The sequence below is a fragment of the Neolamprologus multifasciatus genome, chromosome 17 (assembly GCF_963576455.1).
Source record: "Neolamprologus multifasciatus chromosome 17, fNeoMul1.2, whole genome shotgun sequence".
NCBI lineage: Eukaryota > Metazoa > Chordata > Actinopteri > Cichliformes > Cichlidae > Neolamprologus > Neolamprologus multifasciatus.
Window position 1 is genome coordinate 33,990,177 of NC_140455.1, and position 23,641 is coordinate 34,013,817.

General features: G+C 41.0%; 1 protein-coding gene and 1 long non-coding RNA gene across 4 annotated transcripts in view; one reads left to right on the top strand and one right to left on the bottom strand.

The window, feature by feature from the left end:
• Window positions 1–23,641, bottom strand: part of tbc1d22a (TBC1 domain family, member 22a) — a 174,182-nt gene that overhangs the window by 30,808 nt on the left and 119,733 nt on the right. For all 3 annotated transcript variants that reach the window (XM_085137751.1, XM_085137752.1, XM_085137750.1), the window contains 2 exons: window positions 22,244–22,371; window positions 466–561 (listed from right to left, as the gene is read on the bottom strand). In XM_085137751.1, the coding sequence (XP_084993877.1) occupies window positions 466–561; window positions 22,244–22,371 (224 nt within the window). The remainder of the gene's footprint in view (window positions 1–465; window positions 562–22,243; window positions 22,372–23,641) is intronic.
• On the top strand, window positions 19,708–20,783 carry LOC146499720 (uncharacterized). Its single transcript, XR_014870164.1, has 2 exons — window positions 19,708–20,021; window positions 20,598–20,783. It is a non-coding gene; the product is annotated as an uncharacterized LOC146499720 (long non-coding RNA).

Below are 23,641 nucleotides of genomic sequence, written 5' to 3' on the forward strand. Positions count from 1 at the left end.
TAATTTGTGAAGCACTTTGATCAAAACTGTTGTTTTTAAATGTGCTATATAAATAAATTTTGATTGATTGATTGATTGATGGTGTCAAACTTGGAGGATTGCTCCAGGGCAAGCTCGAGCCCACCATCTGATAAAGCCAACAGAACCACATCATCTGCAAAAAGCAACTTCTGAGCCACCAAAGGCTCAGAAAGCAAAAGAAGTAGCAGCTAAAATGGATCGAATCACACGATGAACAGTATCTGAAATTCACATCGTTATATTTCCACATATGCTTGCACATGTTTTCATAAATATCCATTTCTACTGTTCCAAGGCAAGCAAAAGAAATTTGCACAGTGCTGTATATGCACTACTCTGGACGGTCTGTGATTTAAAAACATAGGGTTTCTCATAGAAACCCAATTTTACATTCACCTCCAACCCTTATAACCCCAAAGTATGGCATTTATCTGTGTCCGTTACCTGAAAATCCCTCTCCTCCAGGATCTCTTTCCTCCACCTCACCAGGAAGGCCGCACACACATACAGGTGAAAATGGGAGAAGCCCTCTGGTTCAGCCTGGTGAGCGAGATAAAAAAAAAAAAACACATATGATGTTGATTTAGCACAAGTTTAACATTTCGCAGCATGAAAACAAACAACACCTCCATCTCAGATATGTTATATTGTTCAAACGGAAGCTCAAGAGTGCGAGCAAAGCATCTCGGAGCAGCTCAAACACTCCAGTCTTTCATCACAATTTCATTTTAGGGAAGATTTGGAAGCAGTTTTGCATGATGTATTTAGCCACGCATACGAAAAAGGAGACAGACGGGAAAAAAATAGAAAAAAATGGGAGAATATAAAACATTTTTTTCCTGTCAAAATCCAGAAATTTACATTTGCAGGGCGACAAAGAAAGATACAAATCCCCTTTTCCTCTGCACAGCTTTTTATTTCAGCTGCTCGTTATGTATGGTGGCTTACTTTTTATAACTCTGCAATGAGCAGAGGGAATTAAAAAGGGAGTAAGACAAAGGATAAGATGTTCCCTGTTCTATTCATTTTTCTCCGGAGCACCATCACAGAGAGGATAATTACCAAGGCCTTTTGAATGCAAGTGACTTAGAGTATACGGTCCCTTAAAGAAGGAACACAATATTCAAAGTACATCCTGGTATGAGGACTTTCCTGGAGGCATTTTGACAAGTTAGGTTACAACATGTGTTATTTTAGGGTACAGCGAGGTTTAACTGGACACCTAAAATTTTGCTGTTCCAAACAAATGTGCCGGTATTAAAGACAGCCAGACTGAGTCTCAAATAAAGCTCGGGGCAAGGCTTATTTGTGACAACAGCTGGGGAAGAAATAAAAATTCCTGTATAAATAGCTTGGAGTGACAACCAAACATTTGCATGAATCTGGAAGTCAAAAATCAACCAAAGGCAGGAAGACAGGAGCTGTGTAAGAGGACCCAGCTTCAGTCTGACGGCAAGAAAAGGCAACCAAAAGTGCAGAGAAAAGAGAGAGATGTAAACAGTATAGGAGTGACTGAGTGAGCGAGAGGCAGTCTGTATGCAAGTGCAGCAGGGCTATGTAACCTTATCTCCCCTGGACAGACACTTTTAATCATATTTTGTAGCAGAAAAAAAGCATTACTTTTTTTCCTGCTCTTGAGATTGACAGCAATACGTGAAATTTTTCTCTACATTTTTTTTTTTTGTAACTTGTCAGAAATTCAGGAAAAGAAAATCTCCTAGAGGACACTTGCAAAGCCCTTCCTGTTTTCCTGTTTCAATTCAACTTCTCGGAACTGAAACAGAGATCAAAACTGGACATTTTGCTACCAAGTGACCACTACATAAACAGGATAACAAACTGACACGTTTATTGACAAGCATGATTAACCAACAGTGTTGGGGAGTAACGGAATACATGTACCGCCGTTACGTATTTAAAATACAAAATATGAGTAACTGTATTCCGTTACAGTTACCGTTTAAAAAGGTGGTATTTAGAATACAGTTACTTTGTTGAAATAAATGGATTACACGGCGGTACTTCCCTGTTTCATATTGTCGCGGGTCAGGACTGTTTGGGTTTTGTTTGACAGCTACGTTCTGTCGTTCCAGGTGGCAGCGTTGCGGTTGCCATGGTTACAGGGTGACACGCTCTCTCTCTGCGTGTTTCCTGGGTGAGAGAGGCCTTTTTGTTGTTGTTGTGCTAAGCTAATAGGCAGAATGCTACAGGTATAGCTCTAAAGAATGTAGCATCATGGGCAGTGTAGTCCATGCTGCAGGGAGAATGGACTGCCATACACGTTATGTGTCTGGGAGCGAGGGAGGGAGAAAAAGGAAAAGTACGAGCTGTCATCGAGCAAAAACGGGAGCTGGAAGCATGTAAATATAATAATAACCACTGCAGCCAAGAAGAGTGCCTGACGAGCCCAGTTGTAAGTAAGCTATTAAGACTCGACTGTACACCGTGTTCGTGTTTTCCTCCGAAACAATAAGTTCCGTTGGAGCAGCCTTTCAACTCCTCTCTCTGTCTCTGCTAGCAAAGTTGACCCAGACAACAAAGTAAAGCTAGTTTTCGGCTACGAGCCCGACACAAAACCCACCGTATTAGCCAGTGGTCCCTTTACTACGGTTCGGAGCCGCGGACCTTCAGTAACAGTAATAAATCACAGCGATAGTACATTCACGTAGTTGTAAACAGCATGATAATATATTAAGTAATCCAAAGTATTCAGAATACGTTACTCTCATTGAGTAACGTAACGGAATACGTTACAAAATACATTTTGGGGCATGTATTCTGTAATGGAATACATTTTAAAAGTAACCTTCCCAACACTGTTAACCAATGCAATTTAAGTATGGAATTGCACCCATGAATTGCTATGTTCACTAGCAGGCTTTTCCTGGCTCAGAAATGTGGGAACATGAGTGGTCAGCGCACAGGGAAGGCAAGACTAGAACGGGAAAAACACTCCTAATAATCCCATAAATTAATGAGTATTCTGCAAGTGTGCATCTTGATGTGTCCACTTTAATAGTGCGTGGTATTAGAAAAAAAACAAAAAACAAATGGAGCACTGCAGTGCTCAAAATCATGAAACACACACACGTCCTATAATTTGATATTAAACTTTGCAGTCTCTTTGGCACAGGTGGATTAGTAAAATGCCAAAGGCTGTACATATGGCACTGTACATTCCAATAACTCGGCAATGTATCATCAGCAGTGCTTCCTCGACCGTATAACAGCGGCTATAACTCAGCAGCACACGATTTTCAGAGCCTAACTTCATTTCAAAGGCAGCAGAGGAAGTGCATTTACTGACAAACCGTCCATTATTCTCTCATACACAGTACAGAGAGTGGGTCAGAGGTCGGCGCAGTGGAGATCACCCGCCCCACAAAACAGTCAATCAGGGAGAAACACTGGTCAGTTAACTTAATGCATTTAAATAAAACAGACAGTGCCATGTTCCATATTTCGCCAGGTACTGTAATCAACTGTACGAGCTGATCTTTAATCACCATGCTCATTTACGCAGTGGATAACAGTGAGCCATAACTCTGCAGGAATTATCAGAAACTGCCTTTCCTCTGTGATAATTGAATTTCCCTCCAAGAAGGAAGGAACAAACAGATTAATAATGGATATACAGAAACAAACAGAGATTTGATGTTCGAAAAAACAGAAATTGTCTTCTTGCTCTCTCTTTCTGTCTTTTTTCTTGTTCCCCCCACAACATTGTTAGGTTTTTGCAGACAGATTGATTCTCCCCACGCCTCTGCGTACATATCCTGTCGCTCGATTTTCTTCTCGCTTTGCCTCCCACTTAGTTAAACCAGTTTTTACAATTGTGCAATTAACAGCGTCTGTGTGCACGCGCGTTTGTTTGTGTGCGTGAGAAACAATGATAAAGTGAATAATGGAGAGTGCAGGGAGTGGTGAGACAAAAAGAGGGGTGTCTGTGAACAGCGAAGCATGGCGCGATGGGAGTTGTAAACTGGCAGGTGAGTGGCTTGTTGGTCGGGCATTGCAGCCGAAGCAAACAACTGAAGCAAGCAAGCAAACATGCGAGCGCGCACACACAAAGGGACGAGTGAGTATATGAGTGGCATATGGGAGCACAATGTTTATCACTCTCCAAAGACTCACCAAGTTTTAATTTCCTTTCTTCTATGAGTTTGTTTGTGTGTGTTTGAGAGAGAGTTCATGGTTGAGGGCACCGGCGGGCCCGTGAAACACTGACTTCCGCTCTATTTCTCGCTCTGCACCCCGTCACTCCCTCTCTGTCGCCACTCCATCCTTACAATCTGTCACCTCCTTCAGTCTCGTTCAACAAATGTCTGCTACTCACTCTTCTCCCTCTTTCTCTGTAATCCCACTGTGAAGACTATTTCATAAATTAGAGAGTGATTTTTCTTGACATTTAATATAAAATTTGTCATCTATCATTTCCACGAGCAATCCAGCATTAACGTGAAATCTATTGCCTCCACCGACTGCATAGTTATTGGTGGTATATGACTCGTGTTCTTCTTCACTTTAATGCATTTAAGGCGCAGAAGTTGAAATTATTAAATGCCACTGGATCTGTAGGCCAGAATTATTCTGATGTTCCTGTGAAGTAATGCAGGCCACAGTATAAATGGCTCAATATTCAAAAAATGTGCATGTTTAATAGTTGTTTGCTATAAATACGATTTTAAAACTGTTCATAATTTGTTCTGTGCATGACTGACAGCCCTGTGAAGCATTTCTATGTAATGATTAAAACTGTTTTAAGTTCATTAGCTCTGAAAGGATCTGTGGATTCGCTGACTGACAGAAAATGAACAGTCAAGTCTGATAATTGGTTCATCATATGAGTCATTTAAATTTCAAATATTTGCTTGATGGAGCTTCTGATAGGTGAGGATTTAGTGCTTTTCTCTGCTTAACACAACTCCGGGTGAGAGGAACTGTGGTTCTTTGTCCATAGCTACAATTTACAGATGGCCCCTGAACTACACACATTAAGATAACGGGTAGGAGTGTGTGATAGTTTGGTATGGATCCAATACCAAGTAAATATAGGGCCATTACAGATACTTTTAACCTATAAAGGCAGCTTATGTGGGGGAGATCAGTGTGTCATGATTTATAAGATGAAATGTGCAAGCTAAACACATTCTAATGACCACTACATTTACTTTCCACAACAATTAGTTAACACAACAAAACAGACTTTTCATATATTATTCATGTATTCTCATGTAATGTGTGCTAAAGGCTAAAAATAAAATGGATATGACAGTCAACACAAAAACATTCAGACATTGCTCATTTCTATTTTCAAAGAATAATTTCTTTTTCAAAAATTCAGTGGGCTACATACTCAACTTAAGGGTTATAAACACAGTATTGATCGATCCACCCACCTGTAGGAACAGGCTGTTGTGAAAGCTTCTAGCCCCGCATATACATACCGTGCTTTCAAAAGAGGACAGATACAAAGATATATTCACTGTAAAAACCTCACTTCACACATTACGAACCTGTAAATTGTGACGGCCCAGGAGCCGAATTAGTTACTATGTTACACATATTCCGGTTAAATGACTGATTCAATTCAATTTTATTTATTCAGCACCAAATCACAACAGCAGTCATCTCAAGGCGCTTTATATTGTAAGGTAGACCCTACAATAATACATACAGAGAAAAAACCCAACAACCAAATGACCCCCTATGAGCAAGCACTTTGGCGACAGTGGGAAGGAAAAACTCCCTTTTAACAGGAAGAAACCTCCGGCAGAACCAGGCTCAGGGAGGGGCGGGGCCATCTGCTGCGACCGGTTGGGGTGAGAGAAAGAGTTCAGCTAAATTAAAAATAGATGTAGCCCCTTAAAGAGCTTGTGGGTTAGCCAGAGTATGTGGCAGAGCCAGGATACGTCATAATACAAGTTCCACCCATCTAAACAACTGATCTTAATTTTAATGACAAGAATTCCTGGTTCTAGTTCCAGTTGAAGCACAGACATAATAGCATCAATTTCCCATCTAAATCAGTTCTGAAGACAGAGAATACTGTCTTAGTTATTTTATATTGGTTTAGTTTTTAGTTGTATAGACTCTGGTAACTCAAATATCTGTAAATTGTATTTTGATTCCTCTCCTTTACCACCATCCGTTTATTTCATCGGCACACTGCTCTTTCTTGCTGCCCCATCCACAGCTATGTTATCTGCTGCCGCTGGTGCTCGAGGCTTACTCGTCATTATGATTTGCAAAACAAAGTTTGTCGTAGGAGTCAAGGTGACTCCGTCAAACTTGTCTCTACCTCTTCTCCTCCTCCATTGTTATGCCTGGTCCTCCACCCTCCTCGTGTCAGGGCAGCCATATTGGCTGAGACACGCGAGACTCTGACTGACAAGCGCCGCTGATCAAAGTACGGAGAAAACAGGGGGGCGAAGGACTCGGGGTGATAGGGGTATGCTGAGTGCAGTCGATTGGGAGAACAGGAGGAGTAAAAGGGAGGGGGGGTCACCAGAGACGTAAAGGGTAGGAGGCTAAGGGTGAACGGAGGAGAAAAGAGAGGGAATGAGGAATGCAGAGTGAGGAGTAGCGCAATGTCATAGCTTCTCTAAACTGCTGCGCTGGCTGTCTGACTAGTCTCATTGCTCCAAGACAAACCGGCCTGACGTGGGACAAACTCGATACTCTGACGAGTCGTCTCTAGACAAGGTGAAAAGGCGATGATGATGGAAGACGGTAATGGAGCAGATTCAAAGTGATGTAACAATTACACAGACTGAATATGATCAAGCTCCCTTCCTATCCTTTGTGTAGGAACATCGCAACATTAGTGATTGGCAAAAGTTGGCATTAACTGCTACAAGCTGTACAAGTATTCCTGTGTGGAATTGCACACTCGTAGCTGGATTTGATGTTGTGCACGATGAATTTAAACACCGAATATCAAGGCAGGGATATTTTGAATTGTAAATTAGGACGTGGGATCTCACAGAAAATAAAAAATAAAAACTGACGACAAGTGTCAACTCATGATGCAATCCTTTTAAAGAGAAATTGAGAAGGTTTTGCAGAGTTTTTCAGGGAAACGGCTTTGAATATAATTCCAGTCAAGTTCAGCGTAGTGTTTTTGTGCATGCTGCTCTAATGCGTTGCCCTGCTCTAGGCAAAATTTAAAATTACAAAGCACCAGAACTAATCAAAGGGGGAAAAGGAGGCAAAAATGATACAATCTGAATTCCCACTTTGCCATGGATTTAATTCATTTTGGAACCCTGCTGTTCCTGTTCACTCTCATTCTGTGTTTGTGAGCAGGCTGACTTTAAAAGAAAATGATTGCATTCAAAGCTAGCATGAGTGCCAATAACGCATGGTTAGGTTTTAAAGAACATAGGTGATAATGTGTGGGGAAACTATACATTGAAGTTTGTGGTAAATGCTGCCAGTGTGACACTTAAAATGCTGCTTCGATGTCAAGATGGGGTGAGGGAGAGCAAAACTTTTTTTTTTTTTTAAAAAATGAGAGAAATATTTCTCCTCATGACAGTGAGAACATGGCAGAGAGAAAACACAGTGGCCAGGGTCCTGTCTACAGAGGCCCATCTGATTGTTTGGAGTGATCGCAGGGCCAACAACGGCTATGGAGAGGACGCAGGAAGGCAGCCAAAGCGAGTAGGGACACTTCCTCAGGGATTGTCCCCCTTACTTAAGTGTCAGCTTTTATTTACATCCACAAAGAGAAAACTTTGGAAAAGTTGGTAGAAGAAATTTCAATTCTTTACTTCAGATACAACCATGTAAAAAAAGCATCGCTTTATTTGAAAAATGTCATTTGAACTAATTTGTAATTATTGTATATGAATATAAATGAATGAACATTTCAGCAGCATTTTAAGTCAATCGAGTGGGCTTTCTAACATCGTGCAGATTTAAGTTCTGCATTTGATCCATTTTCTTTCTTAGTATGAAGTAGTTAACAAATACATGATTGATAAAACTGCTAACAGCTAATTAGTTCAGCAGGTCTTATCTATCAATCAATCAAGGCTTTATTCGCCACGTGCAGGTTGCCCTGCAGTGAAATGGGACCCCGCCCCCCAACCTTACACACACAACACAGACATCACATGGGGATACAGGTCGGAGATCGGTAGTGTTACAGAAAAAAACACTGAAATATACACTACAATGGGAAAGTACAAGAGGAAAAAAAGAGACCTCTACTCATGCTGGGCTCCTGGGAGAAACAAAAAAACTCCTCTGCACAAAAAGCACATAAATGTCCACAGCACAACATTATGGAACACGTGACAAGCCACAGGGTTGGGTGGGGGGTGAGGAGTAATCCGAAGCAAACACAGCAGCCATCCTGCCCAGCACTACCATTCCAGCGCGGGCTCAGACCCGCCGTGTTCCCCAGGAGGGAACAAGCATCGAAGGCGTTTGGAAAGGGAGGGGGGATGAGTGTGTGCATATCAGTGTATATGTATGTGTGTGCGTGTCCAGAGTTCAGCTGAGACAGTGTCCTTCACCCTGCTAGGCTAAGTAAACCATCTTGTTACTAAACAAGATGGCGGCGCGTGAACAACGCGAGGCTCAGTGTCTCTCCAGAATCTGCTATTTAGCGGTTTTTTATCTACTTTTGACCGGATTATTCATCCAGAATTGCTGTGCGTTGCTGACCTACAGCAGACAAGAGCTTCTGGACATCTGGACTCATAACTCCAACAGTTTTATCGCCTATCTCCGACTCATCCCAGAGATCTCCAGAACACCGGAGGCTGCCCACTCTCCCCAGCCGGGCGGAAGTGCACGCAGACGGCGCCGAGATCGTAAACAAAGGCGAGGTAGGCGCGGAGGGCTACGGGCTAAGCTAAAGCTAACACCACACCGGCTGCCTTTACCCAGTATCTTCCTCGCCAATGTCCGTTCTCTGGCAAACAAAATGGATGAGATACGGCTCTCCATCACTAACAACAGACGAATTATGGACTCAAATGTCATGTTTTTCACCGAAACATGGTTGAACAACAGCTGCCCGGACAATGCTATCGAGTTAGCAGGACGCCACACACACCGAGCCGACAGGCTAGCAGATGACTCCGGCAAGACCAGAGGTGGAGGTTTGTGCATTTATATTAACAATGCTTGGTGCATGAACTCCACTACTACTGAGAGTCACTGCTCACCTAATGCGGAGTTTTTAATGGTCAAATGCAGACCTTATTATCTCCCCAGAGAACTCACTTCGATCATACTCACTGCAGTGTATATACCCCCCGACGCTAATGCTAGGTTGGCCATGAAAGAACTTTCTGCAGCCATTAACAAACACCAGAATAAACACCCCGAGGCTGCTTTTATTGTTGCTGGCGACTTCAACCACACCAACTTAAAGACAGTCCTCCCCAGATTCCACCAACATGTCTCCTGCCACACCAGAGGAGACAAGACTTTAGACCATGTGTATTCCAACCTGGCTGGAGCCTACAAAGCAACACCCCTCCCCCACATTGGACAATCGGACCATCTCTCCCTGTTCCTCACACCTCGGTATTCACCACTCATCCAACGTGTGAAACCTGCTGTGAGGACAATTAAAGTGTGGCCAGAGGGGACAGACGCAGTGCTCCAGGACAGATTTAAAAACACAGACTGGAATATGTTCACCCACACAGACCTGGACCAGTACGCCTCATCTGTACTGGATTACATCTCCGAAACCACAGACAGTGTCACCACCCAGAAACGGATCACCATGTACCCCAACCAGAAGCCTTGGATGAACCGGGATGTTCGTCTCCTCCTGAAGGCCCGCAACACTGCCTTTAGGTCAGGAGATGCACACGCCTACAGTACAGCCAGGGCTAATCTAAAAAACGGCATCAAAAAAGCCAAACACCACTACAAAAAGAAGGTAGAAGAACACTTCTCCAACTCCAACCCCCAACGCATGTGGCAAGGACTCCAGACCATTACAGACTACAGGACCACCAAACCCTCCCCCGCATCCTCTGATGTCTCCTTCCTCAACGAGCTCAACAACTTTTATGCTCGTTTTGAGCGAGGGAATCCAACAACCACAACCAAAACAGACATGACGCCAGACCACCAACCTCTGACTCTCTCCCCCCGGTGAGAGCGGTGCTGAGCAGGATCAATGTCCACAAGGCTGCAGGTCCTGATGGCATCCCCGGGCGTGTTCTCAGAGCGTGTTCTGGGGAGCTTGCAGGAGTGCTCACAGACATATTCAACCTGTCCTTGGCCCACGCTGTGGTACCAGCCTGCTTCAAATCCACCTCCATCGTCCCGATACCCAAAAACTCCAACCCATCTTGCCTCAATGACTACCGCCCAGTAGCACTCACCCCCATCATCACTAAGTGCTTAGAGCAGCTGGTCCTAGCACACTTCAAATCCTGTCTCCCCCCCACCCTGGACCCCCACCAATTCGCATACCGCCAGAACAGGAGCACAGAGGATGCAGTCTCCATCGCACTGCACTCTGTCCTCTCACACCTGGACAACAACAACACATACGCCAGAATGCTGTTTATAGACTTCAGTTCAGCATTCAATACAATCCACCCCTCACAACTCATCAGAAAACTGACAGACCTGGGCATCAGTTCCCTCATCTGCAAATGGTTACTGGACTTCCTGACCAACCGCCCCCAACATGTCCAGCTGGATAACCGCTGCTCATCTACAATCACAATGAACACCGGTGTACCACAAGGCTGTGTGATGAGCCCTTTCCTCTACTCCCTCTTCACCCACGACTGCAGACCTGCTGATGGTTCCAACACCATCATTAAGTTTGCAGATGACACCACGGTGATTGGCCTCATCAGTGACAACGATGAGGCCGCCTACAGGGAGGAGGTGGATCGTCTGGCTGAGTGGTGCGACAGAAACAACCTGCTGCTTAACACAGAGAAGACCAAGGAGCTCATCGTGGACTACAGGAGGAATGCTGACCCACATCCACCCATCCACATTAAGGGGACGGCTGTGGAGCGTGTGAGCAGCTTCAAGTTCCTGGGAGTCCACATCTCCGAGGATCTCATTTGGACGACCAACTGCTCCAAGCTGGTCAAGAAGGCTCACTAGCGCCTCTTCTTCTTGAGGACTCTGAGGAAGAACCACCTGTCCTCAGACATCCTGGTGAACTTCTATCGCTGTACCATCGAGAGCATCCTGACCAACTGTATAACAGTCTGGTATGGGAACTGCTCTGCCTCGGACCGGAAGGCGTTGCAGAGGGTTGTGAAAACTGCCCAGCGCATCGCCGGAGCACCACTTCCTGCCATAAAGGACATCTACAGGAAGCGGTGTCTGAAAAGGGCTGGGAAAATCATCAAAGACCCCAGTCACCCATCACATAGACTCTTCACCCTCCTGCCCTCTGGGAGGCGCTACAGGAGCCTCCGGACTAAGACCACCAGGTACCGGAACAGCTTCTTCCCCACAGCTGTCAGACTCCTGAACTCTGCCTCCTGACATCTGACCCACGTTAAACTCATGGACTGGACATACACACACCCACAACCACCTACACACACACACAATGGACAACCGTACCCTCAAACACACAATAATAACATGGACTGAACCACCATTCACAATCACTAGCACTTTATATACCTCTGTAGAAATTATCCACATATCTCACTTATCTTAACTGCACTACTGTATAGCTCTGTGTAAATAATCATTCTGTACATACGATAATTTCTAATCCTACAACTGTTTATAACTTGCATAGTTCACATTTCTGTATAACTGTATATCTCAGATTTCTGTATAGTTTTTTTATTTCATATTTATATCCTGTTCATAGCCTGTACATAGCTTGTACTCACTACAGCCTGTACATACTTATAGTTATAGAATATTCCTAACATACTTCATACCGTGTACATTATAACATACCATAATAGACCCATTTCTGTAACATACTTACATATCTATATTATTGCTAATATATATTGTAATATATCTATATCACTAAAGCACTTCTGGATGGATGCAAACTGCATTTCGTTGCCCTGTACCTGTGCATGTGCAATGACAATAAAGTTGAATTCTAATTCTAATTCTAATTCTAAACAGTCTTGCAGAAAACCCAGGTGGCCTTGCATGGAATGGGAAGGAGCAGTCTAAACACAGTCGTTATCAGGGAGTTTTTGTTCGGTTTGAACAGCCGGTTCCGCTTTCTTAATTCTCCGATAAGCCAGGGCCAAGCCAGCTGTGAACAGCAAGAACCCTGTTATTCCAAATAGGTAGATATCTTCAGCGTCCTCAATCGACAGTCCCGCCAGGCACACGATCCTCCGTGTCTGCCACCCGTCCATCGTGTATCCGGCAGGGAAAGTATCTCCAGGACACTCGGGCTCTCCCGAGCCCAGACTTCTCGTTGAGAAAAGGGTGTCAATAGCATTCAGAGACCAGTTGATCAAATCCATAATTCTCTTTTAGGTTTTAGAAACAGACTGTGAGAGAGTGAGAGAGTGTCTTAATGCAACATCACGCGCGTCATAGGTTGGAAAACACCGGTTTAAAGCTTAAAGTGGCTTATTCAGGTCACTCACAGCTGCACATTTGTATTTTCAGTTTTTACTAGAGTAGCCTTGGATGATCCACAGCTCAAAATAATCAAAAAACAAATTGCTTTACAGGGAAATGCAAAAACATGAAAATTACAATAATAATCATACAGTTTCAGCTCTTCACCTCTTCAGCTAACTTTCTTCTGATTGGCTGGCATTGACAAATGGAAGGACTGAAATGAGACAGCCATCCATTTTTTGTTTATGTTTGTCTGACATCATCTAACATGGCAATAATGTCAAAAAAAAAAAGAAAGAAGAAGAAGAAGAAACTATTTAAAAACAAACATTATGTCTGTGTGTGTAACTGATGTATTACAAAATGAATAAACTTATCAGTGGAATAAAAAAAAAGTACTAGGTCTGCAACGTTTAGCATTGTTTACTAGTTGCTGTCAATTAAATGAAATTTAATTTCCTCAAAATTATCAGAAAGTGATGTAGTACATCCATCCAAATCTCCTAGTTTATCTTTTTTTTAAAATATATTTTCTGTTGTGTTATTTATCAATCAATCACTTTAGCTCTTAAAAAAAGTAAACTTTCCATGAAATGTAGTGAAGTGAAACTATAAAGCAGCTAAAATTAAAAACTGTGCCTCACTACTTCAATAATAGTCGGCTACTTAGTTCCTTCGACCGCTAATGAATGTAAAAGCTGTATTAAAAAGGAGATCAAAGCAAAAAAATTCAACATCTGTGAAGAAGCCGACTACTCCTGTGTGCATTTGACTAATTTGGTCTGTGGTTTTAACCTTAATCTAAGCTAATGTTCTGACCTATGTTGCAGTAAATTACCACATTTATTTCCACTAGCAATCCATACAATTGGTTAGATCTTACCCAGTGGTTTTAAACAAAGGTAAACAGCTCCGTGCTTGGTAAATTCAACCATTCATATGGAAAAAGCGCCATGTTTCAGAAACCCAAAATGTCATGGTATCCCTTTAACAGCCATGCTAATGCTGCCACACTGAGCTACTTGCTAATTTCATGCTCCACGCAACAGGGATAATTTGGTCCCTGTCTGTCTGTCTGTTTGCCCGTTTTTCGGCCAAGGGAAGAGCAGTCTGTGCATGTGAGCGTGTTTCGCTCTATATCTTGTGTCCTTCTCTTGGTTTGTGCCTTTCTCCCTCTTTCAAAGATCAATAGAGACAAATGAGGGGGAAAAACAAGTCTCGGAGAGAAAAAGAGGAAAAGCAGGCTGAGGGCAAAATAGACAAAAAGAAGAAGAGAAGAGAACAAACGAGTGCTGAGAAGAGTCTGCAGACAGAGAGATGACACGAGACGCAAAGAAAGAGGAAGCGCTGTGTTGTGTTGGATCACACTACTGAACAGATGGCCACACCGCAGAGAGAAGACTACAACAGAGATATTACAACACTCAGGTTAAAATCTCCCCTGGAAGACACCCACACAGGCGCGCATACACACATATACTGAGGCTCAGTGGCAAAGGGTAAGGTCTTTCTGTTTAATATCAGCATTTGGGAGAAACCCAAACACACTAGTTTTTTTGTTATAAGTCAAGAACATGAATTAAGGAGCCTTTTTACAAAACAATCTTCTAGACATTACTAAATAATGCATGTGGTTGTGCTGTAAAGGGGTTTATACAACCACTAAACTATCAGCTGTCTGTTAGGCAAACAGGAAAAGGTCAAAACTACATGTAAAGGTAAACACACCGAAAAATAGTTTGAGGGCAAGTGTGATGAAGAAGAGCAAGAGTAAACTGGAAGATGAGAAGAGAGATGACAAGAAGAAAGGGCATAAGGGACGCGTGAAAGAAAAGCAATGCAATGAAAAAGTTTTAAAAAGGACAACAGAGACTAGCAGAGTCGAACAGATAAGAAGAGCTCTGTGCTTTGCTGTCAGCTCCTCTGAAAGTTTCATGAGTGGAAATGGCCTAATTCCCCTACCAGGTCAGGACTGGAGGTGAGGGACTGTGACCGAGCCTGCCAAGACGAGGTGGATGTGAGTTTGTGTGCTTCATCAAAAGGTAGTGTGCCTTGTGTGTCGAGGGTGCCGTCCAAACGACATTGTAAAACATCAAATATTTAGAGGATGCATTACAAGTACAATGTGTACCAGCGTTGCTGTCAAATCACGACAAAGCAACAACACTGTTTAATCATTCACTTCTCGACTTGAGGTGGACCAAACACGTGCAGTCATATAAAAAAAAGAAATATTTCATAGCACTCAACGGTAAATGGACTTATATTGCACTTTTCTACTCTCCCGGAGTACACAAAGCGCTCTATACAACATGCTAGATTCACCCATTCACCATCTTCTATGCTTTTAAGTGCTTACTGATGGATGCATCGCTGAGCAACTTGCCCAAGGATACTTGGGATGCAGATGAGAGGAAGCCCGGGATCGAACCACCAACTTTCCAATCAGCAGATGACCTGCTCTACCTCCTGAGCTACAGTGTATGCATTCCTGCGAAACACAAAGTACATTCTCATTGCTTCCATAAGAATTAATAGGGTAAGTCGAAGCCAGATACTGCTCATCAAATGAACCCATAATTAGAATTATCACTGGTGAGCACCTCTAGAAAAGCGTCTGCTAGACGCCTTAGCAATGCAGACTCGTCAATCAGACAATCAGACTTGTGGAATGATGTCCTTTGGGCAGTCAAAACCAAAGTGCAGATGACCATAATGCACAGTTCCATGATTGGCAAAAACCAAACACAGAATATCATCACAAACATTTTTGTGCTGCCACAGGACCTGGGCACCTTCTCCTCAGGGAGTTGACCATGTACACCAAAATATTCAAGAAGCCAAATGTGAGGCCATCTGTCCGACAGCTAAAGCTTGGCTGAAATGGGGTCATGCAACAGGACAATGATGCCAAGCACAGCAGCAAATCTACAACAGAATGACTGAAAAAGCAAAGAATCAAAGTGTTGCAATGGTTGAGTCGAAGTCCAGACCACAACCTGAGTGAAATGCTGTGGCAGGACTTTAAGAGAGTTGTGTACAGACAAAAGCCAGGAAAAACAACAACGAGGTGGTTCTACAAGCTATTGACTCGATGGCTCTTTGTAGTCCTCTTTTGTTTCAAGGTCAGAGGGTCACTTAAGAGTTTCTATATTTCAATCTTCTATTTCGCAAAAATTATTTGAATTTTATTACAACTTATGGTTATGCCTTCTACTTAGCATTGTTTTACACTTGTATGTTTCTATCCTGCATGTGGGTTTTGCCTTTATTTTAACACCGTTGTATAGTCTGCCACAGGTGTTGGTAGACTGCTACACACAGCTGATATTTAATTCCGATGTGTATGCCAGACCTCGATGTAGATTTCAGGTTGAACTATTATAGTGTGTTTTTGCCAACTGTCTGAGGTATAAACTAAAAATATAATTTTTGTTTTGTTTTTTAGGGGTTCTAGTTGCACTACATAATGTCTCACTAAACTTCCTGGTTTTTGTGCTTTTTTTGTTTTGTTTTTTAAACTCAAGCTATAATGAATCCTGCCTGTTCTCTATGGTTCAGTGCTGCAACAGCAGTCTAAGCAAAGTGGCCTGCACACCCTTCTCCCTAGCTGCAGGTACATCCTCCAGCTCCTTTCAGGGAAAAACAAAGGTCTCCCACCACTACAGTGAAGTGACCAAGAGCCATCCGTGTCAGACGCTCACACCATCTGAACTGACTCTGGGTTTTGGTGAAGACGACATTCCCAAACTGTCAAGTTTGAAACAAGTGACATTACCAGACCTCTGGAGCCCAGTCCTAGCCCCGGCTTTAGGCTCGATGCTCAGGTCCACAATAGCTGCCACCAACGCTCTTGAATATCAGATCAAACTTGTAGTGGTACACTATGACTGTATGTAGTGTAGGAAAAGTAATTATATGAAATACAGTTATACATCTACTTCATTGATATTTGATTAAAGGTTAAAGGGACTGCTAAAGCAACTGAGTGCTTTCATTTGGCTGTATGGCTACTAAACAAACACTGCAGATACAAGTTAACTCATAGATTTTTGTTTTCATAGAGTTTTAAATGTTATGTAAGGCTTGTGGAAGCATTGTCTTCCATTTGGTATGTGCGACAGATAATTTGTAACAAAGAATATCAAAACCTAAACTGAGGCTGCCCTGTGGTGCTAACTATCAGCGTAGTCACTATTGTGACATCACTGTGTAAACAGCATTCAGGACATGAGACATGAGTTATGACTAAATGCCAGGGCAATTTTTCTGTGGGTAGGTTTCATTTCCCCGCAAGCATAATGTTGCCTTCCACTTCTATGTGGACAACACACAAACATACCTCTTTATGAAGATAATTTTTGAGGAATTACATAAATCTTCAGGTCCCTCAAGTAATCTGAAATACTCAATTTCCAAAAACATTCTTCAGTTAAATACAAATAGTGATTGGTTTGGGTTCCCAACCAGACCAGTGAGTATAATGAGATGCTTAAGCCCAATGACATTAACCCTTCATGACAGTGCTAAGAATCAGGGATTCATTTTGGATTCAATGCTAAAATGCAACATGTTAGCTTTGTATTGAAATGCTGCTTTTTTCCATATGAGGAATACTGCCAAATTGCAGTTATTCTTTTCACCTAATGACATGATAAATGTTTCAAGAACACCTGTTACTGGATTGGATTTGGGTGTTGTCCATTTAATAATTTCCCGTCTATATTTATTTATATATTTAACTTCTACACTTCACAATCTCTTTTCTGACTTCACATGTTTTCATGACCATATGACTCCAGTTTTAACCAAGTTACACTGATTTTAAAATTCTTTTATTCACTTATAAAATCTTAAATAACACTGTCCCTAGCTATTTAACAGATCTTCTTCATTTGTATAACCCTATAAAAGCACTAAGATCTTCTAACCAGATGCTCTTAATGCAACCTAAGTCTAGGTTGAAAACCAGAGGCGACCGTGCCTTTGCTATTGTAGCTCCTAGACTGTGGAACAACCTCCCTATTGCCATTCGCTCTTCTGAGACTGTTCAGTCTTTTAAATCTCGTTTAAAGACCCATCTTTTTACTCAGGCTTTGATGTAAGATAGTTTGATTATCATTTGGTTGGTTTCTATGTTTGTCTCGTCTTGCGTTGTATTTGTCTTATTTTATTTTTACTTTATTTTTTTTAATTTGTGAAGCACTTTGATCAAAACTGTTGTTTTTAAATGTGCTATATAAATAAATTTTGATTTTGAATTTTGATTTCATGTTTTGTTGATGTTACCATTTCTATAACGATACAAAAATTTGGCTTTTGCATAGACTGCATAGGCTTTTGCAGCATTCTGGGTTCTTATTTATTGTTATGAAATTTGTTTGGTTTGATTTTGTTCTGATTCTACACACATAATGTTTGATTATTGTTAGGTCGAGGTTGTATTTTCTTTAGATTCTAGTAACTTATGTTTATGGAGGACTTATTAGTGTCCCTATTGGTTGTCTTATGGGCTATTTGCTGTTTTACTTTGGTAGTTGTGACTTGCTTTACTTTACTGTTTAGACTTTGTCACATTCCGACATGTATCCACTAATCCATATCCTTATAATGTGCATGTATAGAAATATCGCTCCCTTTCCTTTGTTAATCTGTAGCTCCACCGGTTCGCCCCTTCCTTGGATTACTTTTAGCTTATTGTTTCTCTACTACGTTACAGTTTGGACTCATTAGCTATTACTTCTATCACAATTCCTCTTTCACACATGAAACTGTGAGTGATTAAAATATATAACTAGACATTCATTGGAGAAACAACAACACAGACTTTTTTCATGGAAAGGACAAATCTGATTCACTGTGGACCTCAAATACCCTGAAGGTGTTTTAATTCAAGCACAGCACAAACATGCTTCTGCCATGTCCCTTTTGTGTGCCAGCTGCGATCTATGTTATACTCCCCAAAGTCAGAGCTCATACAGATTTTGACCATATTTGTTTACTACTAGCTATGGCTTGTTGGCAGTGAACTATGTACTTCAGCTGCAACATGCCCACGTTTAACTTTTCTGTTTTAGTTCCCTAATTATTCTGTTCTTGTACGCTTCTATTTTTACTGCAGTCGATCTGAATCTTTCTGCAGACTTTACTCCTTCACTTTCCCTTCTAAATTTGCTTTCTCTCTCCTTTCTACGTACTTTCCTTTTAAGTGAAATCGTTAGTTGATCAAGTTCATATTTTGGCTCAGTCACAAACATTAGAAGTGAATTTCATTCACTTTACTACATTCTACATTTCACACAGCAAAATACTTCAGATTTATGAAAAATGTCTGATTTAGACTCGCAAGACTTGCAGTCTGTTTTTCAGTGACGCAAACACAAATGACATGAGCTAAAGGTTATGTGACGAGAAACATCAGCATTTTCAGCAGTAACGGAAGATAAGAACAATACGTAAGGAAAAGAGAGACAGAAACTCTGAGTCGTGGTGACGCTGAGAACAGGCAGCAGGAATAACAACAGGCCAGACGCTGTGACTGCAAGACGACAGCAACAAAGATGCGTATATGTGTTTTTGTAAAGGCCTGGCACGGAGCCATCACTGGGAGAAGTTTATTTCAAACTTGGTTTTCATTCCTTTTCCCTCGACACTTCTCATGTAACCTAACAGGTATTACACTCTCTCAGGGAGTCTACGGGTATGAAGACGTTCAATTTAATTTTAAGACTTTAAAATGATATTTTAAATTAAATTCAGTATCTAAATGGCAATGGTAAAAAAAAAAAAAATGTGTTATGCCCATGTAAGTAAACTGGTACCAGTTATAATAATAGTAAAGGTCAAATGTACATATTTATTTGGGTTTAAGAACATTTTCTACATGTATTTATATAATGTAGAAAGATTATTAGACTTAAAGTGCAGTTTGCTTTTGAAACATTTCATAATTTTTCACAAGGTTGATCTTGTATCTTTCCATTTTCACAGACTAACGACTGAAGGCCGACTAGTAAAGCCTTTCTCTTCTTTAAGATCTTTGGAGTTTCCATCTGTGCACTGCAAGCCTCTTCATTTGATCCCATGCTAGGTATAAATGTTGGGAAGTCTACATTATATTAAACCTACACAGCAAATTCAAAAGTGTTAAATGTTTTGGTGTTAGTAGTCTTAGAGTCACATTCTTTTAATGTAACTGAGGTGTAAAATGATAGTAGTTAAAATCGAGTGTTAAAAATGAGTGTTTCTATTTCAAATCTGGAGGTGTTACAATGGAAACATTAACTCTTGACCTCTTTACTCTGAACTCCTACAGGGGCTATGACACTAATAGAGTAAATTCCCAGACTCCGCCCCCAGCACGGCTCCAATCGAAGCTGAAGTGAAGCCGTTTCAGAACATTTTGCTCTACATATTTGAGTTGTTTGCCATGCTTGGTAAGTCATTTTTTCAAAGATTGTTTCAATTATTATTATTAGCTTTTACTTCTGTGGCTCTTTGGAGTTGAGACAAAGCTGTGTGAAAGGCATTAGCCATGTTGCTCGCTGATAGCATAATATTCGGTTTTAGCTAGCTGAAAGGTATTGTTTGCGGGCAAATACCACAGCCTTGAAAAAAAGCTTGCATGTGAATTTTCAGTCAAACCTTTGGTCAAATACACCTAAAACAATGTCTAGAATGTGAAATGTTGGTATAATGGTGCTACTTGAAGCCTGAAAACGATCTCCCATAAAAAAAAACGAGCAAACAGCAGTAGCAGACGTCCCGAGTCCCGACTGAGTTCTACGTTAGCATTTAGATCCCTCCAGAGTTTTGTGCACACGGTTTAGGTAAAAATGAAAAAGGTTGAGGTTTTACATTTAGTTCAGTATTACCTGTTGCCTGTGTCCTTGTCTTTTGGGAAAATACTTTACACAAGTAATGGCTCAAAAAGGATTCCTTTTTTTTACTGTGCTGCAATTGATTTGTGCCATTAATTAGTGTCAACTAATTTTTATTCAATCTCCACATAGGATATGCTTGTGAAGATGGAATATGGGGGAGAGCAGAAGTGCGTTGAAGTTCCACAAAGTGATGAATGAAGGACATGCATATTGTATTGAAGAAATAAGTGATGAGAATGCTGTTATTTGCATTTACCAGCTCACCTATGTCAGACCTTTTGATAAACAAAATTCTAATGAAAGTGAGAACATGTACACTGTTACATCTTTAGAAAATGTTTTGAAATTGTGGTGCACAGTTCAGAATAAATGTTTTTCAAAAACCATTGCGTCTTTTTAGTAAATGTTTATTTCCAAAAGAAATTTCTAGAAGTTCAGAACAGTAAAATTCCCGCTTTTTAGAATTAATTAGAAGATAACTCTTACGTAGTTAAACTAAAATACTCTTTCAGAGTTAATGTATAAACTCTTAACACCAAGTGTTAAATTATCAACTCCAGAGAGATTTGGTGTTTAACACTAAATCAGAGTTAACGTACCAACTCTCCAAAAAGAGTTCAATTAACACTCTCTGGTGTGGACCCATATAGACACTTTAATAGTGTTGAAATCAAATCTGACAGTGTTAATTTGGACATGCTGGATTTGCTGTGTACATTAGCTAATGTAGGTTTAATATTTTTTTCACATATAAAAGCAGTAGTGGAATCTATAAAGAAGCAAATGTTACAACTTAAAAACCAAACAAACAAACATTGTTTTTTTTTCCTTCTTTTATATTAAATATCCAAACAGTTATATTCAATATGCTGAATCCTTAATCGCTGTATGTGGGGTCGAGGTTAACTGTTACTGGCTGCTCTCCTTCTATAGCCTTCTAAATTATACTGTGGATGCAAAAACATTACGGCTATAATATTGAGATCACACATAACTCCTGCTATATAAGATATAGTAACAATAGTCTGGTGATTGTGAAAATTTTACAAATCTTATGTAAATTTAAGCCAATTTTAGACTTTTTAAGGCCTTTCTTTAATAAATGTGCATTGTGCTAATTTACATCTGTGGATTCGAAATACATATAGATGTACATACACATATAAGGAGGTATTATGGGGGTTTTCAACCATTCCGATCAAGGTTAAAAATGTGTCTCTGACTCTACAAGCTGCCTTATAAGCTCAGTGTAAATGTCACAAAAAAAAGTCAAGATTTGTTTGAAGGAGATTAAGATTGTCTCTCACAGTCTGACATCAAGCTTTAACTGTGGCACTCATGCATAAAATAAAAATTGAGCCATAAGTTAACTCAGGTAAAACTTTTGTCTCACACATGGAGATTTCTTCGCCAGATGCTTCAGGAATGTTTATTATTCCCACTTTTAAACATTTCTATGTCACGAACAAATAACACCCCTCTGTCAAACTGAAGTGTAAACTTTTACTAGCAAGACTGTGCGGTGGGCCCGAGCAGCAAAGTAAAGCTGTACAACCAGCCCTGTATAATCAAGAACACCATGGAGAAAATCTGTAATGTTAAAAGAAGAACGTCGATATAATGGTGCATCATACTGCTCTGGCTGAGATGTAATTGATATCAAAACAGTAAGAGATTATCAAGTTTTTGAAAACTTGCAAACCAAACGCATACAAATAAAGTGAAAACAAAAAGAAAGCAGAATAACAGTAACTTTGTTGTGCGTGCGGTTGTACCTGGTAGGTGTCCCACAGTCTGATTGTGCATCGTAATGGCAACTCTCTCATCAGGAGGTTGTTCATCCAGCGAAAGGCAAACTGCAGGTACTCCACCTCGTACTGCTGCATGTGGCGGTGCACAGATTCTGACAAAATAATAAAAATAAAAAAATATATTTGAACTTTTTCCATCAGTTTTCTGTGTAAAGACAAAAGCAAAACAGCAGAGATCCTGGATGGAGCGGCAAAGAAAAAAAATACTCTAGCTATGGTAAAGGTGACAGTAACAAGTATGTAGCTAGACAGATTCCTTCAGAACTCCCTTCTCTGTTAATTACTGCTGCAGTCACTATCACACGCACAGCCTTTCCCTCATAACAGAGATGTAATTACAGAGCTATCAAAACTGTCTCAGAAAAGCTAAACCAGGATGAAAAATGGAAGTATAATTGTATTGTTAAACAACCCTCTAAAGCAATTGCAGGCCGCTGCGCCGAGGAATGAAATGCATATAAAGTAGGTCAATGGCATCCAGAGGTGAGGAGCCGAGGCATGGATGTATGTAACGTATAGGGCGTGTAGTAATTATTTCTTTGACACGACTGCTTTGAGCAGGAACTGATTAAAAATGTATTATGCTGACTTCTAACCCAAGTCAATCTGAATAACGCAAATGTCAAATGTGACCTTAACCTTGTCGAAAGACACTTTGTCCTCAAAAATGTTTCATTTCAGTGGATTTCTATAGATGGGGTTCAACTTCCTGTTGAGCTTTATACCATCAGATTGACCTCTGCATCAGTGGTGTTTATTTTACTGCAGAGATAGAAAATTACAGAAATGGTCAAAGCTTTTGAATCAGTGTTTGTGTTTTGTTTTCCCAGAGATTTAAATAGTGACTGCAGTGATGTCTAGCACAATTAGAGAGTTAACTCAGTATATTTCTATGTGCATATAGATGTGCAGATACAGTATCTGTAGGCAGGAGGCAAAACTCTTTGCTCGCGTTTCCGTCTGTAATCTGCAATTCCGCTAAGTTCCACCGACCAATCGTGTTTGAGCAGAGTTTGGCTGCATGCAGGTAAATACAGTGAAAGAGGCACCGAGTTAGCAATGATGCAAAATCATGAAAACATAGGAACCGTCTGACAACATCTCAGCTTTTTATTCCCTTTTTGGTTGCTGCCCTGAGGCCAAGGCTTTAAAAGATTTTTACTCCTGCATTAAATCCCCACAGAGCGCACGCTGTAGTGGGCAAAGTTGTGTTTTTGTGGGTTTTTTGCATTTAAACTTGTGTGCCAGTGTGTCTGAATTGCATCATCCTTGCCCCAATCAATAAACTGTGCTTACACGGTACATTGCTACCAAACGGACCTATCGTAGTAGCTGCTGCTTACGCCGTATTTCTGTGAAGGA